The sequence below is a fragment of the Brassica oleracea genome, chromosome C1 (genome assembly GCF_000695525.1).
Source record: "Brassica oleracea var. oleracea cultivar TO1000 chromosome C1, BOL, whole genome shotgun sequence".
NCBI lineage: Eukaryota > Viridiplantae > Streptophyta > Magnoliopsida > Brassicales > Brassicaceae > Brassica > Brassica oleracea.
In genome coordinates, this window is record NC_027748.1 from 35,989,649 (window position 1) to 36,007,699 (window position 18,051).

General features: G+C 34.2%; 3 protein-coding genes and 1 long non-coding RNA gene across 8 annotated transcripts; 1 reads left to right on the plus strand and 3 right to left on the minus strand.

The window, feature by feature from the left end:
- Positions 1 to 7,160: 7,160 nt before the first annotated feature.
- On the plus strand, positions 7,161 to 8,732 carry LOC106298586. 2 transcript variants are annotated; one of them, XR_001261510.1, is made up of 3 exons: positions 7,161 to 7,255; positions 7,459 to 7,722; positions 8,499 to 8,732. It is a non-coding gene; the product is annotated as an uncharacterized LOC106298586 (long non-coding RNA). The 2 variants fall into 2 exon arrangements; XR_001261509.1 differs by lacking the exon at positions 8,499 to 8,732 and having other exon boundaries at positions 7,459 to 7,864.
- A 1,856-nt stretch (positions 8,733 to 10,588) lies between these two features.
- LOC106315946 lies at positions 10,589 to 11,460 on the minus strand. Its single transcript, XM_013753799.1, has 4 exons — positions 11,278 to 11,460; positions 11,109 to 11,199; positions 10,984 to 11,038; positions 10,589 to 10,898 (listed from the first exon to the last, which is right to left on the minus strand). Exons 1-4 carry the CDS (start codon positions 11,410 to 11,412, stop codon positions 10,775 to 10,777), a joined length of 405 nt encoding a protein of 134 aa, XP_013609253.1. The 5' UTR covers positions 11,413 to 11,460; the 3' UTR covers positions 10,589 to 10,774.
- A 232-nt stretch (positions 11,461 to 11,692) lies between these two features.
- Positions 11,693 to 13,475, minus strand: LOC106315924 (probable ADP-ribosylation factor GTPase-activating protein AGD15). Of its 3 annotated transcripts, none has more exons than XM_013753779.1 (9): positions 13,422 to 13,475; positions 13,210 to 13,261; positions 13,062 to 13,120; positions 12,882 to 12,972; positions 12,747 to 12,801; positions 12,556 to 12,646; positions 12,261 to 12,462; positions 12,008 to 12,164; positions 11,693 to 11,931 (listed from the first exon to the last, which is right to left on the minus strand). In XM_013753779.1, coding segments are annotated over exons 2-9 (708 nt in total). In that variant the 5' UTR covers position 13,261; positions 13,422 to 13,475; the 3' UTR covers positions 11,693 to 11,929. The 3 variants fall into 3 exon arrangements, with proteins under 3 accessions (XP_013609233.1, XP_013609241.1, XP_013609225.1); XM_013753787.1 differs by lacking the exon at positions 13,422 to 13,475 and adding an exon at positions 13,386 to 13,421; XM_013753771.1 differs by lacking the exon at positions 13,422 to 13,475 and adding an exon at positions 13,372 to 13,395.
- Positions 13,476 to 13,699: 224 nt separating this feature from the next.
- LOC106315910 (probable metal-nicotianamine transporter YSL5) lies at positions 13,700 to 16,570 on the minus strand. 2 transcript variants are annotated; one of them, XM_013753755.1, is made up of 6 exons: positions 16,135 to 16,570; positions 15,899 to 16,056; positions 15,726 to 15,823; positions 15,502 to 15,636; positions 15,223 to 15,412; positions 13,700 to 14,967 (listed from the first exon to the last, which is right to left on the minus strand). In XM_013753755.1, the coding sequence occupies exons 1-6, from the start codon at positions 16,568 to 16,570 to the stop codon at positions 13,834 to 13,836; spliced, it is 2,151 nt and encodes a 716-aa protein (XP_013609209.1). In that variant the 3' UTR covers positions 13,700 to 13,833. The 2 variants fall into 2 exon arrangements, with proteins under 2 accessions (XP_013609209.1, XP_013609216.1); XM_013753762.1 differs by lacking the exons at positions 15,726 to 15,823; positions 15,899 to 16,056; positions 16,135 to 16,570 and having other exon boundaries at positions 15,223 to 15,392.
- Between the last annotated feature and the right edge of the window lie 1,481 nt (positions 16,571 to 18,051).

Genomic DNA, 18,051 nt, shown 5'->3' on the forward strand with positions numbered 1-18,051 from the left:
CCTGAATCAAAAATATTTAACCTAATTGGATTTTTTGTCTCCCTATCTAAAGAAAAACTTACACATTATCTCTCATTCTCTCAAATGGCTGCAACAAAAATGTAATGTTCATTATTCTAAAACTCTTCAACCTCTCTCTAACCTCTTTGAACTTATAAACACTAAGTTTTATATCAATTTATTGTTTTTGTCTCATGTCTTTCTCACTAATTTATCTTGTTTTTGCAGGTTTTTCATCACATAGTTCTCATCTTCCACTCATTTAATGGTAGATCTATCAATTTTAGATATGTATTTTTGTGTGTTCTATAAAAGTAGATTTATCTAATCTTCCACTCATTTTCTATGTTTTTAAGCCATTTGAACGGTTTTGGATATGCAGGTTTTTCAGATCTGGATTTGGATATGCAGGTTTTTCAGATCTGGAAGACGTATGGGACGACTTACATGTCAGTCGTCTAAAATATAATGCGCTAGACGACTTCCAGGATGTCTTCCAGACGACTTTCAGGAAGTCTTCCAGACGACTTCCAGGAAGTCTTCCAGACGACTTCCAGGAAGTCTTCCAGACAACTTTTCCAAGAAGTCGTCTGGACTTCCTAGAAGTCTTCTGGTGGAGTCTTCTCCCATGTCTCTCCCTTTCATAACAGATCTGGGCGTTTTGGTAAGTTTTATGTCTGATTTTTCTTCATTTGTTAACTTTCTGTTGTATAAAGTTCTTACTTTTTTCTCAAACTAAAACTCTCTAACCCACTCTAATCTCTTTGACTTGAAAACACCAAACTTTATATGAGTTTTTCAGTTTTGTCTCGTGTCTTTCTCACTAATCTATCTTTTTTTTTGCAGGTTTTTAATCAAATGGTTCTCATCTTCCACTCATTTAAAGGTATATCTATTAATTTTATATATGTATTTTTGTGTGTTCTATAAAGGTAGATTTATCTAATCTTCCACTTACTTTGTCTGTTTTTAAGTCATTTGAACGTTTTTTGATATGCAGGTTTTTCAGATCTGAATTTGATATGCATGTTTTTCAGATCTGGAAGACTTCTGGGATGACTTACCTGTTAGTCGTCTAAAATATAATGCGCTAGACGACTTTCAGGAAGTCTTCCAGGCGATTCTTGGAAGTCTTCTGACGAAGTCTTCTTCCTTATCAAGTGGAGTCCAAGCTTTTCTTTGTAGAGGAATGATCTATAATAGTTTTGTTTGTGGTCTATTTTGGGATTTGCATGTTTACTCTTTTAGTTGTGATTTTTTTTACAAAATCAGTAATAATGTTTCCCAAGATGTAATATATGTGCTAACAATGTGTTTACACATTTACAAATCAATGAAATAATATACTTCAAAAGCCTTTTTCTTATCTTTGGATCTCCTATATGCAATAATAAACTCCAATGGTCTTCTTCTCATCTTAATAAACAAGAATGTTGATAGCCTCATATTGATACAATATTTTAAGAAGCATTTTAACCCTTCTTCAAACTCATAACAATAATCATCATTGGTGTCTATAACAATAATACTTAATAGATGGAAACAAACAATAATAACTAGTCAAAGCATATCACATTTTTTACAAGTTTGTGTGAAAATACCTGTGGAAGTGGCATATTTTGAAAATATGATTTTTACATATCTTGAAGTTACTTATCACTCTTAAATATACAAGTTATTCAAAAACTAGCGTAGAAGACTTAAAAACTACCGTAGAAGACTTAAAAACTACCGTAGAAGACTTTCAAATCAATTAGAAACTTTAATTAACGTGAATGTTGGTAACCTCATAAATATCACCAATTAAGTTATAAATTTCATTCAGAAGCCCTAATATTGACTAATATACATTAATTAACAAAAAAATATTAAAAAAGTCTTTATAGGTTTAGAGAAAATGAAAGTTTATTAAACATTGACGCAGAAGACTTCTACGGAGGTCGTCCATTTAGATTAGTTTTGCAATTGATTTTTAACCTAGACGACTTACAGGTTAGTCGTCCACTTTTGTTTGATAAAAAAAAAAATTGAGACGACTTACAGGTAAGTCGTCTAGGAAAAACGGGTTAGTTTTGGGTTAGTTATGCATTTGACCGGAATGTGTCGGAAATTTGACTTTTCTTGGACGACTTACAAGTTAGTCGTCCAGTAAAAAATTGAAAAATTAATATTTTGTTTTTTCTACACGACTAACTTGTAAGTCGTCTAAGATTAGTTTTGCAATTGAATTATTAAACAATAATTTTTTTTCTAGACGACTTACACGTTAGTCATCTCGAGTTTTTTCCTAGACGACCAACCTGTAAGTCATACAAGATAAGCAAGATTTGGCCAAAAACTAGAAATAAAATCCTGGACGACTTACATGTAAGTCGTCGGATGGACGACTTCCGTGTAAGTCGTCTAGAAAAAAATCTTTTTTGTTTAATATTCCAATTGAAAACTAACTTGAGACGACTTACATGTAAGTCGTCTAGAAAAATATATATTAATTTTTTTAATTTTCTATTGGACGACTAACTTGTAAGTCGTCCAGGAAAAGTTAAATTTCTGACACATTCCATTCAAATGCAAAACTAACCTATTTTCCCTAGACGACTTACATGTAAGTCATCTCGATTTTTTTTTATCAAACAAAGGTGGACGACTAACCTGTAAGTCTTCTCTAAGCACCACTGGGATAACTTGTTTAGCACACACAAGTCTTCTCCAAGCACCCAAAATCTCAAACAAAAGTGACCCACCAAGAATCGTAAGCTTCAATGGCTCTATGAACCATAAAAAAATTAGAATCAAAATTTTGGGTTTTTTTGGATGAATATGGAGAAAAGTGAAAGAGATGTTGTTTTTATTTCATAAGAATTGAGAAAAAAAAGAGTGTAAATCGATTTTTAGGTGTATTAAGAGCTTCAAATTGGTTGTTCATGGTGGTTGGTGTATTGATGGCGATGACAATATTGTGAATACTTGAGGAAGATGAGGGTGATAGAGTAAAATATGCATTTTCGAAAGAAAAAAAAAAAGGATGACATTTTCGTGAATAATCTGTACTTTAGGGATGAAAGAGGCAAGTCAAAGTTCCAAAACAAACATGTGTTAGTTTTGTGTTTGACTTCAAGTTCTGAGTCATACTTACAAAAACCCCCAAATATTGCGTAGAAGCATATTTGTAAGAGATTATAAAACTTAAATTAATAGAATATTATATATATATAAATATATATATCCATATGCTTTCGAAAAAAATCTGATTAGCGCCTGATGACCGTCCACCAGAGTTGAACCGAGGAACCCACCGAATGAATTCAGGGAGGCCGTCTTTTTCACCTAATTTTAGTCAACGATGGCCAAGACTCGAACCTAGGTGGCGGAACTCACAGCCGTGAGCGCCCGGTTATTTTATATAAGCATTGTCTATGGATAACAAATCGTTTCATTATATTTCAGTTATTAACGTACTGGATTTGTTATCACAAACAAAATTGGACAAAATTGATCTTCATATTAGTAACACAAACCCAAACAACCAAATATCTAATCAAATATTTTAAAGTTTATAATAGTCTTATTTAATAATTTTCAAAACAACGTAAAAATTAACATCGCGTTTTAATATGGGTCAAAATCTAGTAACACATTAGATTGAGAAAAAATCGCATTTAACATAATGTAAATATAACTGTTATGTATAGATTTTCATACGGTGATTAAAAATAATCAATTAAACTTAAATATTCATCAAATTATAAATAAAATTGTTAATCATATAGTCCTGTTATATAATAATTATCATAGACTATAATAAATTATAAATTTAGATTTTACTACAAGTTTAATTATATTTTTCAAAAAATAAAATTGTGTTTTTTCACTTTTCAAATTTATACTTAAATATAAACGTTTTAAGAAATAATTAAAATTTATGATAAAAAGATTAAATTAACTCTCCTTAATCATTTATAAATGTTTAAGAATAATCTATAAAAAATTTATAAATTCAAGCTCACCTCCTAAATATAAAAACTCTAAATAATAATAACTAAACGTTTAGTTTAAATGTTACATTATTTTTGACTGAGTGTATTTCTGAAAAAGAGATATTCAATTTAAAGTATTTAAGTAATTTTCAGTAATAAAATCTATATTATTATATGCAAAGTGATTTTTTCGCATTCGAGCTTTCTGAATTTAAAATGTATTTGATTAGATAAGTTATTAAAATTAATAACAATAAGAGTTATCCAAAATCTAAAATATACATTTTAAAATAAAAAATGATTCCTATATATACTGTGTTGTTATCCGAAAAATCTATTTTAATAAAAAAAATTTAAATTCAAATACAGAAAACACATAACTAAATATATAACTAAATATTAATCAGAATATTAATTTTATGAATATAGTGTACAAAGAGATTTTCGTAAGAATTATAATACGTAAGAAATTTCAATTGAAAACATAAAGAACAATTTAGAGAAACTACATTCCCAATACACCAATAACCACAATATTTGCAGAAATTGAAAACATACTATTTCGCTGAGCTGTTTTTTCTTAATTGACATTCTACCTTTTTTTTTTTTTGAAACACTAGACATTCTACCCTTATTCTTCTAAAACAAAACTTCTATTCTATAAACTATTTTTCATGTAACTTCTAGATATTTTTAAAAAATATTTAACTTTTTACTTGATTCAACACTCTCTTTCATATTTTTGTGGTGTAAAACGAAAGATATGTCTCTCTTATCTCCATTGTCATGTAAACAAGATGATATATTCATCCTTGGCCACCTTCCCGCCTATAACCGTGCATGCCCGGATGGAAGGTCTCGTGGGGATTAGTCTGGGCTTACCGCCTGGGATCCCCCACGGATATCAAAAAAAAAAAAAAAGATGATATATTCATTTATTTCAATATATCTCTACATCATTTAAAAGAACAACGATTGTTTTCTCTCCCTTTTTTTTGAGTATTTAGGCTGCGTATGCCTATGAAAGTCCAAAATTAAGTAACTGCCCAACTCCTATTCTAACCACTGTTGATTTTTAATTAATCCTAAATTACCCCTACAGTACTATGTTCTTTTAATATTTGGTCTAAGATACACTGTCAGACCTATATCCTCAACGTTGTGTGTCAGTGTCACGTTCCCACCTCTCCATTATTTGTCTCTTCATTTTCTTTTTGTGTTCTTCTTTCAGAGAATGAGGACCGTATTCATCTTATTCCATGGTAATCAGACAACACATCAGACTCCTACCAAATAATCTCCCACCATTTACAGCCGTCGATGAGCTTTTTGTTCCAAAATTGAAGAGGGTTACGCATAAGTAACCTATTCCGTTAATTGTTCTCGCTTCTTATTATTTCTATTTTCTGGGGGGAATAATTTCCAATTGTAGCTGATTCATTGTCATAGATGGAAGATGTGCATAGTGTGCTTCCCTAAATACAACTTCGCCGCCGGAAGAACCCTATCAACGAGAAAATTTTATGTGGGGAAATTTTTGGATCTCTAAACTTTTTGGATGAGTAATGCACGGTACGTTGGATGAGGAATGCACGGTACGTTGGATGATTTCACTGGTTAGTGTCTCTGCGACTCATAATTCAGTGTTGATATTTTGAGTTTATTGATAAATTATATTAGTATATCCTAAGAGCTTATTTTCTCGTTTATGATACATGTTAGGAATGCGACCTAGCCAATAACATTCTTTCTACTCTTTAACAGTACTTATATGTTATTTGGTAGGAGAAACATGTTCTATAGTGATAACTTGTTGATTAAAAACAACTTGCATTATAACGGTTACTGTTTCTCCTTTTGCTTTAACTTTGATGATATATATGTTGTGTAGATGCCGTAGAAATAATAATTGTAGGCGGTAACTGTATCTGAAAACGGTAATAATAGTTGCAAGCCGTAACAGCATAGTTATATGTTAAGGTTTACACGTAACCTGTACTATACTGTATGTATAACTAATATAGTTAGACATTAAGGTTCATGCGTAGCATGTACTATACTGTGTGTATAACTATAGTAGCTGTAGTAGACAGTAACATCATTGTTAGAAGTCAAGTTAGTTGTTAGAAGTAGCAGAGAAATGAGTTGGCTTTCCACCATTCATTCATTCTCATTCGTGTAGGTTATGGACACACTTATGTTCTCACTAGTGCTGCAAGGGAGCCACAATGATGTATCAAGATGTGGCTGCTGGTTAGCCGAAACTGGATGGCCCTATATTACGTATAGTGTCCTATGGGTCACCCCTCTATGTGTTAGATTTCCTTTGTTGAACCATTTATGTTGTAACCCATCTTTGTATTATATTGTTATGTCTTAAGCACTTAGCAGCTATAAATTTCTTTGTCGTATGCATGTCATCGCTATCTATAACTTCTATTAATAGTCACAAGTAGCTTTGGTACCTCAAGTATTATGGTTGTCGAATAATTTGTATCATGTTAGTACCAATACGTCAAGTTGTCTGAAAATATAATTTATGTTCACAACACTAATTTATCAATCTGGAAAGTACCGATGATCTTTCTTATCTACTTAATTAATTATTTGAAAGTGAAATTTGTACCACATACACCTACATTAATATAATCAAGTGTATCCAGTAATTTTTTATCTTTGTCTATATTGTTATAAACCACTATTAGATATATATTATTAACAACTTTGTTCCAGCATTGTAGCTAATTTTTAAGTCTTCCAATTTCTCGTACCACCTATCTATATAAGTTAAAAATGACATTTGTATTGTAGTCATAATGACTCAAGTTATATTAACTCTTCCACATAATAGATAAAAATAATCTTATCCACTACATTTAACTGAAGAAGCTATTTCACATATTAGCAACAATTTATATCACTAGGCGTTAGATTAGTTAAAAGCCATTAATAAATAAATATACATGATGCGTATACAGTTACCATCAACATATATGTATATTTTCAGCAACAAGCCTAATCGGTAGTCTATCATAAGATATTTTCAACCAAATATGGCAAAATCTTCTACAGTCTATAGTATGATTCATGAAATAATATGTGGTGTAAAATCAACCAACAAGCAAAACTATATCTGAACAGAAACCTATCATATATCTAGACCATATCCCTCGACCACTTACGGCTGTACTATAATTGTCAACGTGGCCAAGCAAAAATGATAGAATCGGAAACACGAGAAAATAGCTACAGAAAAATTGAGTTTTTCACGCATATGGGTATGTAGCTAATTTTTGTTTCTCATGGGTATATTCACTCAATTGACTCTTTTTTTTTTGGCAAAAGATTGCTTAATATTTAATTCTTCTGGGTTTTTCTCTTTCTTTAAAACTCTTTTTTCGTTTCTTAATTTGTTCTCTGGTTCATGTTAGATCTAAAAGGCGATGTTAACTATACTGATTGAGAATTCTTCCTCTAATAGATATAGCTCTTACCGAGTACATGGGAAAAGAAGAGAGAATGACAAGAAATGTGTTTGAATTATAAGATTAAGGTTGTAGTCAACGCTTGAGTTTTGCCACATAGAGTAAGGAGCAGTGAAAGGGAATCATAGGTAGACGGAGGTGAGTAGGTCGGAGGTGTGAACCACATTTTCGGTGGAGAGATCGGATTTGGCGGAGAATCACAACGTCGGTGGCCTTGCCGAGACACCAAATAGGAATTGTATGTTGTTTTGGAATGAAAGGTAATATTTAGAATAGTCATACTTATAAAGTTATATCCGGCTAAACTACCATTTTAATCATATACATTAAGATTTGTTAAAAAGCTAATTCTATGTTAGCCAAACACGTAAATCTAATCATATTTTTGTGATTTATTAGACATTTAATTTTTTTTATCCGAAATGATACAAAATAACAACCATCAATGGATCAAATAGCCGGTAAATATAAATTGAATACCGGCTAACATGTAAATTATCCATGTAAATCAGCATAAACAATGCTAATTTAAAAAGAATCCATATAAGTGAAAATATAACCATGCTAACTTACATATGAACTAGATATTAATTTATTCTATACCCTAACAAAGATAGTCAGATTTACTTAGTGCTCATACACTTTCCCTTTCTTCTTCAACTATTGATTTACGATTACTAAAACCATGGAAAATAATTTTCTCATCCAGTTCTTCATGTGTTTCTTTTCTTTGTTTTTTGTTTTCATCAAATTGTTTTTTTCCTATGTTTTGATAATTAACTTCGTCTGTTTTATGACTTATATATATATGACCCTATTAAAATTTCTTTCCAGATTTTTTCTAATTATTGTTCAAAAAGGTTCATCTGACTAAATTTGTTTTCACATTTGTTTTGTAAAGTTTGACTCGACCTGAAAATCTTCAAATGTAGAGGAACAAAAAAAATGACAAACTTCAGAAAAGATAACGGAAAATCTTTGTTTGGTTTGTGATGGTGAATGAATGTGATTAAACATATTTTTCCGTTTTGTTAAGATGAAGAAGCTGGGGAAAATGACTAAGGAAGAAGATAGTTACGGTAGAGAGAGAATGAAGCAATGTTTGTGAAATTTTTTTTTATCTTTATCGTATATATACATAATAATTAATTTTATTAAATACATGAGACATAGAGTTATCAGTGTCATTTAACACCATTTTGAGTTGAGTTTGACCCATATTTTCAGTTTTTTCTATCGTTGCAAATTTTGAAATTATCTACTATTTTCTGTGCAATTGACTAAATAAATCTTTTAATTAGTAATATATATATTAATAAATAATTATAAAATATTTATGTCTGCATGTGCAAACAAAAATATAGTAATAAATAAACTACAAAGACAAAAACAAAATATCTGCGAAGACTGACTTTTTATTTCTTTGTTCGTTTTATTACGGTTCTGCTTTTTTGGTTCCTTTAATGAGAATAAATAAAGAGGTTACTATCTAATAAATATTTAAAAATAAAGGGAAATAGATTATACTATTTTGTGTTTTTTCCTTCATGATTCTTTTCATAAATAAATAAAAATTGTTTTGTCGCATATATGTAACTTAAGGATGAAAACTAAGAAAATAACATTATTAAATTATGATAAAAAGCTTACTTGAGAATTTTAGCGTAAATCTTCGGATAAGTTTAAATAAAACTGTCAAATAGAAATAATAATAAAGTAACCAATATTTTTTTTTGATTACATAACATTGATATAATATATATAAAATCTTCATGATGTAAGCAACACCATTAAAAATATTGTACCTAATCGAATGATAGAAACCACCAAACTTACATATATTCAATGAAGAAAAATATATGAAGAAATCAAAATTCATGTAGTACTTAAATCAATATATTTTACATATACAATATAAAACCACGGAAAGTGAAATATTGAGAATATAAGTTAAATCGAAGACATAGCACCATATTCACACTAATCATTTTTGACATCATCTTATTTTTAACTACTATTTAGGTAAATTTGGTCAAACATATATGAATATAAAAATTTGTTTTATTAAAAAACAGAAAATAATAATAAAATAAAATAGTAAAATATCATAAATTATGATACACACAAAAAAAAAAATCCAAAACACGTCATAATAAAGACTAATGTCAAACATTAAATTAAAGATATAATATCGCCAAATGTGGCATGCTTGTTACCATTTCAACATATTTATAATCATTATATTTAATATTCAAACCATTATAAGTTTCAAAGTATTTTTAAATGTTAAAAGACCAATTATAAATGTTATGGACCATTTGCTGAAAATTTATAAACCACTCCTCAAAAATTAATATGCATTCCAAGAATTTTAGAAACACCTTCTTACACCTCCCGTAGTTTTAAAAAAGAAATTTGAACCTATAACAAAAAAAAACTATATTTCATCAACTAACCATTTCACTCCTTAATTCCTCTTTTTTCTTCCTTTCTTTCTCTACCCTCTTACTACAAAACTAATATTTTCTTCAATATAGTCATTCAACAAATTAACCCTTTTAAAAATACACTAATATTTGAGTTTAATTCATTGATTATTGTTTAGAGTCCCTTTAATATTTAGTAATATATTTAAAAGTGCAGCCTTAACCCATCAGCTGCTGCTACTCCATCATGATGCAGTTTCAACTTGCCTAAGTCTATATTTTGTTGTATTAGTAAACTATCTATCATACATGACTGTGTAAGTTGCTGTACAGTTACAGTGCCTCGTCCTAATGCACAGTTTGTTTCAGACTGCAAACTATATGCGAGTGTGAATGTATGGTTTACATGACTAACTTATCTAGTAAACAAAACAATTCCATGATCTTCCCACCCACAGAATTCTACTGCTATAAACCTACACTGAATTTTGGAAGAAAAAAAAAAGAGAACAAAGGGAAAGAGATGACAATGTTTCATCCGCAAAGATGATTCTTCAACACTTTTCAATTACATCTCTCTCTTCACACATGCAATGACTCAATAGTTATACCAGAGGCTGGAGAGCACTGGTTCATATGTGCCGTGGACGGCCACTATGAGAATGGCCAGAAGCTAAATATTGCAACTCTTCTACCCAAGTAAAGAGAAGACATTAATTATTGTAGCGTTCTTACAGAGAAAAGAATTACACTTAAAAGTGACAGACATTTAACACACTAAAACCAAACAAGTCTGGAGCAAACATATCAAAACATACTAAAGTCTTCACTGAACATATACAAAAAGAAACTGGTAAGGAAACATCACCACCACCGTTTCAGCAACTCATAACTGTGGATCCACGTCATCGTGTTTGTTCAAGAAGCGGAAACCCATAATGTATCTGTACTCTCCGGTGCCAAGACAGCGAGAGCATTCACATAAACCACTCCCTCCACAGCTCCTGCACCTGTGACCAAACACCCCAAAAAGTCTTTAACTTTCTGAATCAAACATGAGAGATACAATACAAAGACTCAACAACATGTTTTTACCATTTGGGCCACTCTCCTCTTGGAAGCATCTCCATATCCACGCAGTTAGTCCTCCCTTTGAATCATACAACACGATGAGACAATTGAAGAGTTGAGAAACAGAGAGAAGATTTCTAGTTAGTTACCTTTCCCGCTACAATTGAAACAGTCGACTCTTCCAGTTCCATGGCAGATTACGCATCGACCCTTCTCCTTTCTACTCGTCTTAGCGCCACACTGTTAATCTCAGAGCTCAAAGCTTATTCTCGTTTTATTATCAAACTCTGGAGATAGAAGTTGAGGAGAATTTTTCACCTGAGTTGTGACTATCCATGAAGGTTTGTTGAGATAAATTCTCGGTTTTTCCTGCGAAGATTTTGAATTCGGAGCGCCTTCCTCTCGCCGGACAGCCATCGCCGCCGGCAGCCGGAGACACGCGCTCGCCGCCATCTGTGTGCTTCTTCAGCCGACACAACTGAAAATCTATTCCCTTTCTCTGTTCCTAGTCAATCTACTATCTTCGGCTTAAGGCCCATATCTCTATTGGGCCTGTATTAGAATTGGCCCTCAAGTCACCAACATTGAGATACAAACATACAAAGTACAAACCGAAATTTCTGAAAATGGATTGTTGGAAGTCATCATTGTTGTCTGTTGCTTGATATAGTTTATAGTATTGAGGAGTATGGAGCAATCAACTGATGTTACCTTCTTTAACAATTCAAAATCATAATACAAATGGGTGAGTTGTATTGCTTTTTCTTTTGGTCCAGAATACTCAAGATGTCTCTCTTCCATTGTATTTAAGTGATTTAGTTACAAGCAACCAAAAGTAGATACATAACTGAAATATATTTAAAGACCACAAAAGTAGAAGAACTTCTACTGTTGGCTTTTGAATTCATATCTGCCAACCTGTTGACCGTAATTAAAAGCTCCATCTTCTCATTCTTTCATCTCTTCCTCTTCCTGTTTCATTCACATTTATAGATTTAGAATCATAACATTTCATATATAAGATAAAAAAAAGAAAAGTTCGCCTTACAGTCGAAAGTAGCCCAGCTGGAGGGTGGTGCTATGGTGGTACTTCTATTCTGATACATTTCCCCGGAGAAAATCTCATTCTTTTGATTTGGTTTCTTAGCTTCCATCCCCACTGGTAGAGGTAGAGCATATACATTCTCCTTCATATCTACCGAACCCTGCATTGCAGAAACAGTTTTATCAAAATGGTTCATGATCCTACTAAGAAAGCATTCTTGGTTCTTGCCACATGACATTTGACTAAACTACCATACCGCTCGAATTCTTGTTTCTGGAGGTGTAACTTGAAGAACATGCTTAAGAAGGAGGTCTTCATCAAGGGAAAGAGTTCTTGCTTTCTTTGGAGTTGCAGGCTTATAACCGCTCTCTACCAAGTGACTAACTTTGCAGCTTAGCTGGCTAGCTATAGGAGAAGGTTGAATCCCTCCCGGTGAAACCCACTTCTTCTCATTGTATCTAAGAAAAACCAAAAAAAAGATCTAAGCTGGTAGCATATGAAGAAGCAGCAAAGGCAACAACACTTTTTAGCAATAGAAAAGAAGCAATTACTTGGCTCTTATAAACGAGTCGCTTGAACTTCTCTCAAAATGAAGAGGCAACTCTGATTCCCAGTATTGATTTGCCTTAGCATTACCAGTAGCTAGATAGAGAGTAATAATGATCAAGTAATAAGATTGATATTATTGAATTGAAACTACTAAATGGGTTCATTGTAGTACACTACAAAAAGAGGAGCTTACATTGCATGAAAGAAACCTGATCTGGAAGCCATGTATCCAGAGTTATAGACCTTACCTGTTTTCAAGAACCATCACTAAGTTGTATGATTCATGTTCAAACATAATCAATTAATAGTAAAGAAGATTTGGTGGAACCTGAGAGATGTGAACACCAAGGCTGCGATGGATACCGGAGCATTGCATACATATGAATATCCCAAGGTTCACACTTGCCCATCTCGGTGCCCTGTAGATCCAACAACACACGAAACCTCTTATCATTCTGTTGAATGATGATAATGACCAAAAAGAGAAAGATGTTATCTTGATGATTACTTTGATCTACAATCTGCACATTCTCTATTGTCTGGTTGCTTTAAAAGTGCTTCCAATATCTGTAAGAAACAAAAACAATTCTCTAAGGCAACCATTTGTCATCGGGGACAATAGAGATCAATGGTGATCATAGAAAAATATGTGGAACCTTTGAATGTTTGGCGTTGAGCTCCTTGGAAACAGAGGCCTTCCCGTTCATTCTGATAAAAAAAAAAAAAAAAAAAAAAAAAAAGATAATCACAGAGAGAGAAGAAGAAAAAGAAAAAAAAACAGAGGAAGTTTGTAGCAGAAAGCGAGAATGATCGATCACAAGGAAGAACGGACTTCAAGGAGAGAAGGAGGCAAGATAGTTTCTCGTACCCTTTTATATATCTTGAGACTGCGACACCTCATCTCTCTCTCGCTCTCTATTTTTGTTAAAACAATTAATAAGCGGAGGAGAAGACGTTAGAGACAGTGCAAGGGTCAAAAACAGAGGAAGAGACCGAAACGAAATTGATTTCTCTTCACCGACCTCATCATCAGTGATGTCGACCGTTTCTTCCCCCAAAAGTCTCGTTCTTTACCACAATCATTCCTCAGGTTAGCTTCTCCTCTCTTCTAACCTTAATGTGTCACTACAAAACTCTGTTTCTATGTTTGCAAGTTTGTGTCTTTTTGTGATTTAAAAACAGCTGTTTATAAAGCATGTATTGTGCAATTACAAATCCAAACAAACTCCTCCACATCTATGATCTATACAACAATACACTTTACCAATGCCTTATGAGCTTCACGATCTTTTCAGAAAGCTATCGACTCTCGAATTAGTCGCAGCAGAGAGAAACTTCATACAAACAGGAGGATTCACACCAGCTATAGCCAACACCGAGCTCGGAAACGACCAAATCCCATCTCCACATATCAATCCAGACGCCACCGCAGTCCCAAACGCCTCAGCCTTGGCCGCATCCACCCTCTCCCAAACGAAAAGCACCAAACTCCCCACGCACATGTCAATCGCAAAGTACGGCCCCAAGAAAAATGGTATCGCCATCGCCATCGGCAGCGGCACGAACCTCCCCCACCTGCTCGGCAAACTATCCTTCACTATGTTCACAAGAATCGCCACGCTGAAAAACGCGTAGCAAAGAACTAAACACTCTCTTGGTAAAGAAGCAACACCTTCGACTCCTAGCTTGGCCATGCTTCGGTAAACTGTAGCGAACGGGGCGGGGTACTCGCTGTTCGGGATGCCTAAGTCCTCGAAGGCCTTGTAGAACAGCCAGAACACGCAAGGTGAGACGACGCAGCCCATCGCCGTGCCAATCACTTGGGATACAAACATTGACTTGGGTGATGAGAGAGTGAGGTATCCTGTTTTGAAGTCCTGCGTGAGGTCCGAAGCTGTGGAGACTATGTTCATCATGACGCCGCACGCAGCTAGTCCAGCCAGCATGCCGCCGTGCTCGGAGCCCGCCCACGCTCCTATCGTGAATATGGCGAGTTTGCCGTATGTTGAGGCCAAGGACCAGTCTGTGAGTCCGGCTCCGTAGGCGTTGCAGAAGGCTAGGACCGGCGCGCAGATGTAGATGACGAGGATGTAGTACCATCTGAGCTGGTGGAACATGTACGGGAGTATGGCGGTTGATGCTGCGGAGATGGTGATGTATCCTCCGACGGCGAACCAAGTGGGGATTTGGTCTTTGAGGAAGAATCTCGTGCGGCGTTGGTCGTCGTATGATTCTTTTGGGGTTTGTGGGGAAGCATGAGGGTCTTCTTCTTCTTGGACTGTGAAAGATCTTCTTGAGAAAGATGGAGTAGTAGTACCTCGGAGCTGTACAAATAGTCCTGATAGTGTCCGGCTCAGCACCTTGCAGAAGTTGTATAAGCCGTCTCCTAGGATTATAGCAACAGCTATGAACACCTGAAAAGGAACAATAAAGCAGGAAAGGATTCATAGAGAGAACTAAAAAGAGGAACTTGTAGAGAGTTTAGTCAGGGCCGGTCCAGCAAAGTCACGAATGAATCATTGGCATCTAGCTTCCAAAATTTTTGAAGAAAATTACATGCATATGCATAGGACTCTAAATTTGTAAAAAAAAATAAAAATAAAATTGAAATCTTTACTAAATCGTCTATAACACCTAAAATCTAAGGATCGGCCCTGAGTTTAGTGTACCTTGTAAGCCTGGAGACCATGCATGCTGCTAGGTTCGACATCTGCAGGAAACCAATCTCCCTTTTTGGTTTCAATGAGAGGCCACATTATACCCCAAGAGAGGATCCCTCCCAAGAGAACAGAGATGTTGATTATGTATGGGCATATCATGCCAACACCCACATATGTTGCTGAAAAATCAAAGTAGAACCTATTTGTACATCAGGCTCTCACCAGAAAGAAACTCCAATAAGCCAATGCTCTTTCTGTTTGAGTGAGTGAGTTGTTTATTGAGCTTACTTGTATTGATAAGCTTTGAGTCCAAAGGTAGGGAAGTTGGAGAACCCACAATTTTCTCCTCCGGTAAAGAACCATTGGAAGAAACTCCACAAGAAGCTGAAGGAGAAGAACTTCCCCAATACCCTCACTTGTTTCCTGATGCAGAAAAGCAGCATGAAGTTAAAAAAAAAAAAGCAGAGAACTCAAGACTAGTGAGTCTAAAGTGAAGTGAAAAGAGACAGTACTTGGCTAGCTTGGCTCCTTGAGGTGTATGGAAGCTGTTGATAAGATGAGCAGTAGCAGTACCACTTGGATATGTTAGTTTGAAGTCTATTACCATTATCTGCAAACACATAGAAACTGATCTCTTCAACTCATTGTCCCTTTTTGGTTCAAATTAACAAAGCTGAGACCAAACCTTCCTAAGGGGAACAACTGAGAAGAGGCCAAGAAAGCTGACAACAAAGAGGAAACCAATAATCCAACCCAATGAAGGGTTCTTGACGCCACGAGCAACGTCTCCTGATTGCTTTGCAATTCGTTCACTCATGCCAAATAGGTATGTCCCAAACCCTCCTGTAGATGACAAAAAGACCATAAACATAAGCAGGAAGAGATAGAGAGAAAGCATATGAAGATGAGTGTTCTCCTTACCGCTGAAGGCAATGCCGGAAGAAGCAACAACGCAGGTCTGAATAACAGTGTTCTCCTGGCGAGTAAACGGCTGTTTCAAGTATCCAGACCTATGAAGCATCTTGGTCCACGTCTTGACAAAGAAGAAACCCAGAAGACCAGCTGAGACATTGAGCGACGGTATGATTCCCGTCGTGAGGTTAAGCTTCATAACAATGAAGCTAAACAAGATGCTTAGCACAAAGCTCACCACAAAAGCCCTCAAAGTCAGCTGCTTTGTCCAAGAAGGTACTTCTCTGCTTTCAAAGATCTTCTCCACAGATTCCTCCTCTTCCTCTTCCTCTTCCTCTTCCTCTTCATGATGCTTATTCGTCGCCTTCTCAGATTCTGGACTAAACCCAGCTTCCTGCAACTCGTGTTCCACAACTCTGTCTGGATTTAGACACGCCTTTCTCATCTTACCTGTCTCTCTGTTTCTTAGATCTAAGAAAAAAAACGAGGTGGTTAGAAAGTTAAGTAAGGACAGTATTATTGATGAGAACTAAAATCAAAGGCTGAAAGTTGTCAACTTGGACTCTGTTTTTTATAACATTCTGACAAATCAGATATAGCTTTGGTGTTTCTTTATTACTTAAGATTCTTTGTCGGTATGTCTGTAAATAGCTAATTACCTGGAATTTAACTTGTTAATCAACATCATTATTAAGTTCTAAACAAGTTCTTAAACTCATCCCTATCCAACAAGCTTGGAACTTTAATAAATATCTTATATATAAACAGTATATTGATTACTCAGTGCTCTCCAGACCACAAACTGAATAAAAGTCTATACCTTTTATTATTAAAAGATAATTCTAGTTGAAGATAAGGCAAAGAATTAATATGAGAAAGAAAACCAAATGGTGTCTTTTTTTTTTTTCTATTTATCAACTAAAAATGGCATAACATTACTTAATATAAAATGAAAAAATAAGAAACGGGACCCATCTATAGATTACGCTACATTCTAATTTACACGTGAGGACAACATTTTTACAAATCTTAGATTTTCTTAAAAAAAAAACTCTAAGACCATATACAACGGGCTACTGAAAGTTACTTTCAATTGTTAAAACCCTTCTAATGAGGATGTTGAAATATTGTGTCTATCTATGTGAGTTCAACAACAGTTGTAAAGTTTCAACTGTTAAAATAAAAAGTTTTGTGACTCAGGGCTGCCACATGTCGCTTTATTACTCGACAAAAAATTTCTCATTAGTTGCTTAGATTTCTTTTGATTTTTATTTTCACCCGGTAATTTGAAAGCATTTATTAAATAAATAAAAAATTTTAAAAAATATAGAAATTATATCAGAATTCAAGATTTCTTTTATCTATAAATATAGACTATTTTCATTTCATTTAGATACAAAAAAAAACCGTCATTTTCATTTCTTATATTGTATATATATGTATTCTAATGTTTTTTCTTTATATCAAATGGTAATATTACGGTAATTTTTTAATGTAATATTTATATTTTTTATATTGTATATTTACTTATTATTTAGTTTTTCTTATATTGTATTGATATCTTGCATATTTTCATTGTCTTATCCACTCACTCATGTGCATTTTGATCATATAGACTAGGATTTAACCATGTTTAGGTTGCATTTTGCATACATGAGTCCTTATCAGGTATTGGAGTACCACATAGAGTTCTTGGAGACATTTGGGTGCATTTGGAGCTCAAAAGAGGTGAAAAAGGTGATCATTGGACGAGCAGTGCATGGGAGCGACCTCACCGGAGCGACACCGTGAAGTCGCTGTGACACCCTTTCAGAGCGACTTGACCGGAGCGACGCAGAGAGGTCGCTCGCGTCTCCATCACCCGGAGCGACTTGACCGTAGCGACGCAGCGAGGTCGCTCGCGTCTCCATCACCCGGAGCGACTTG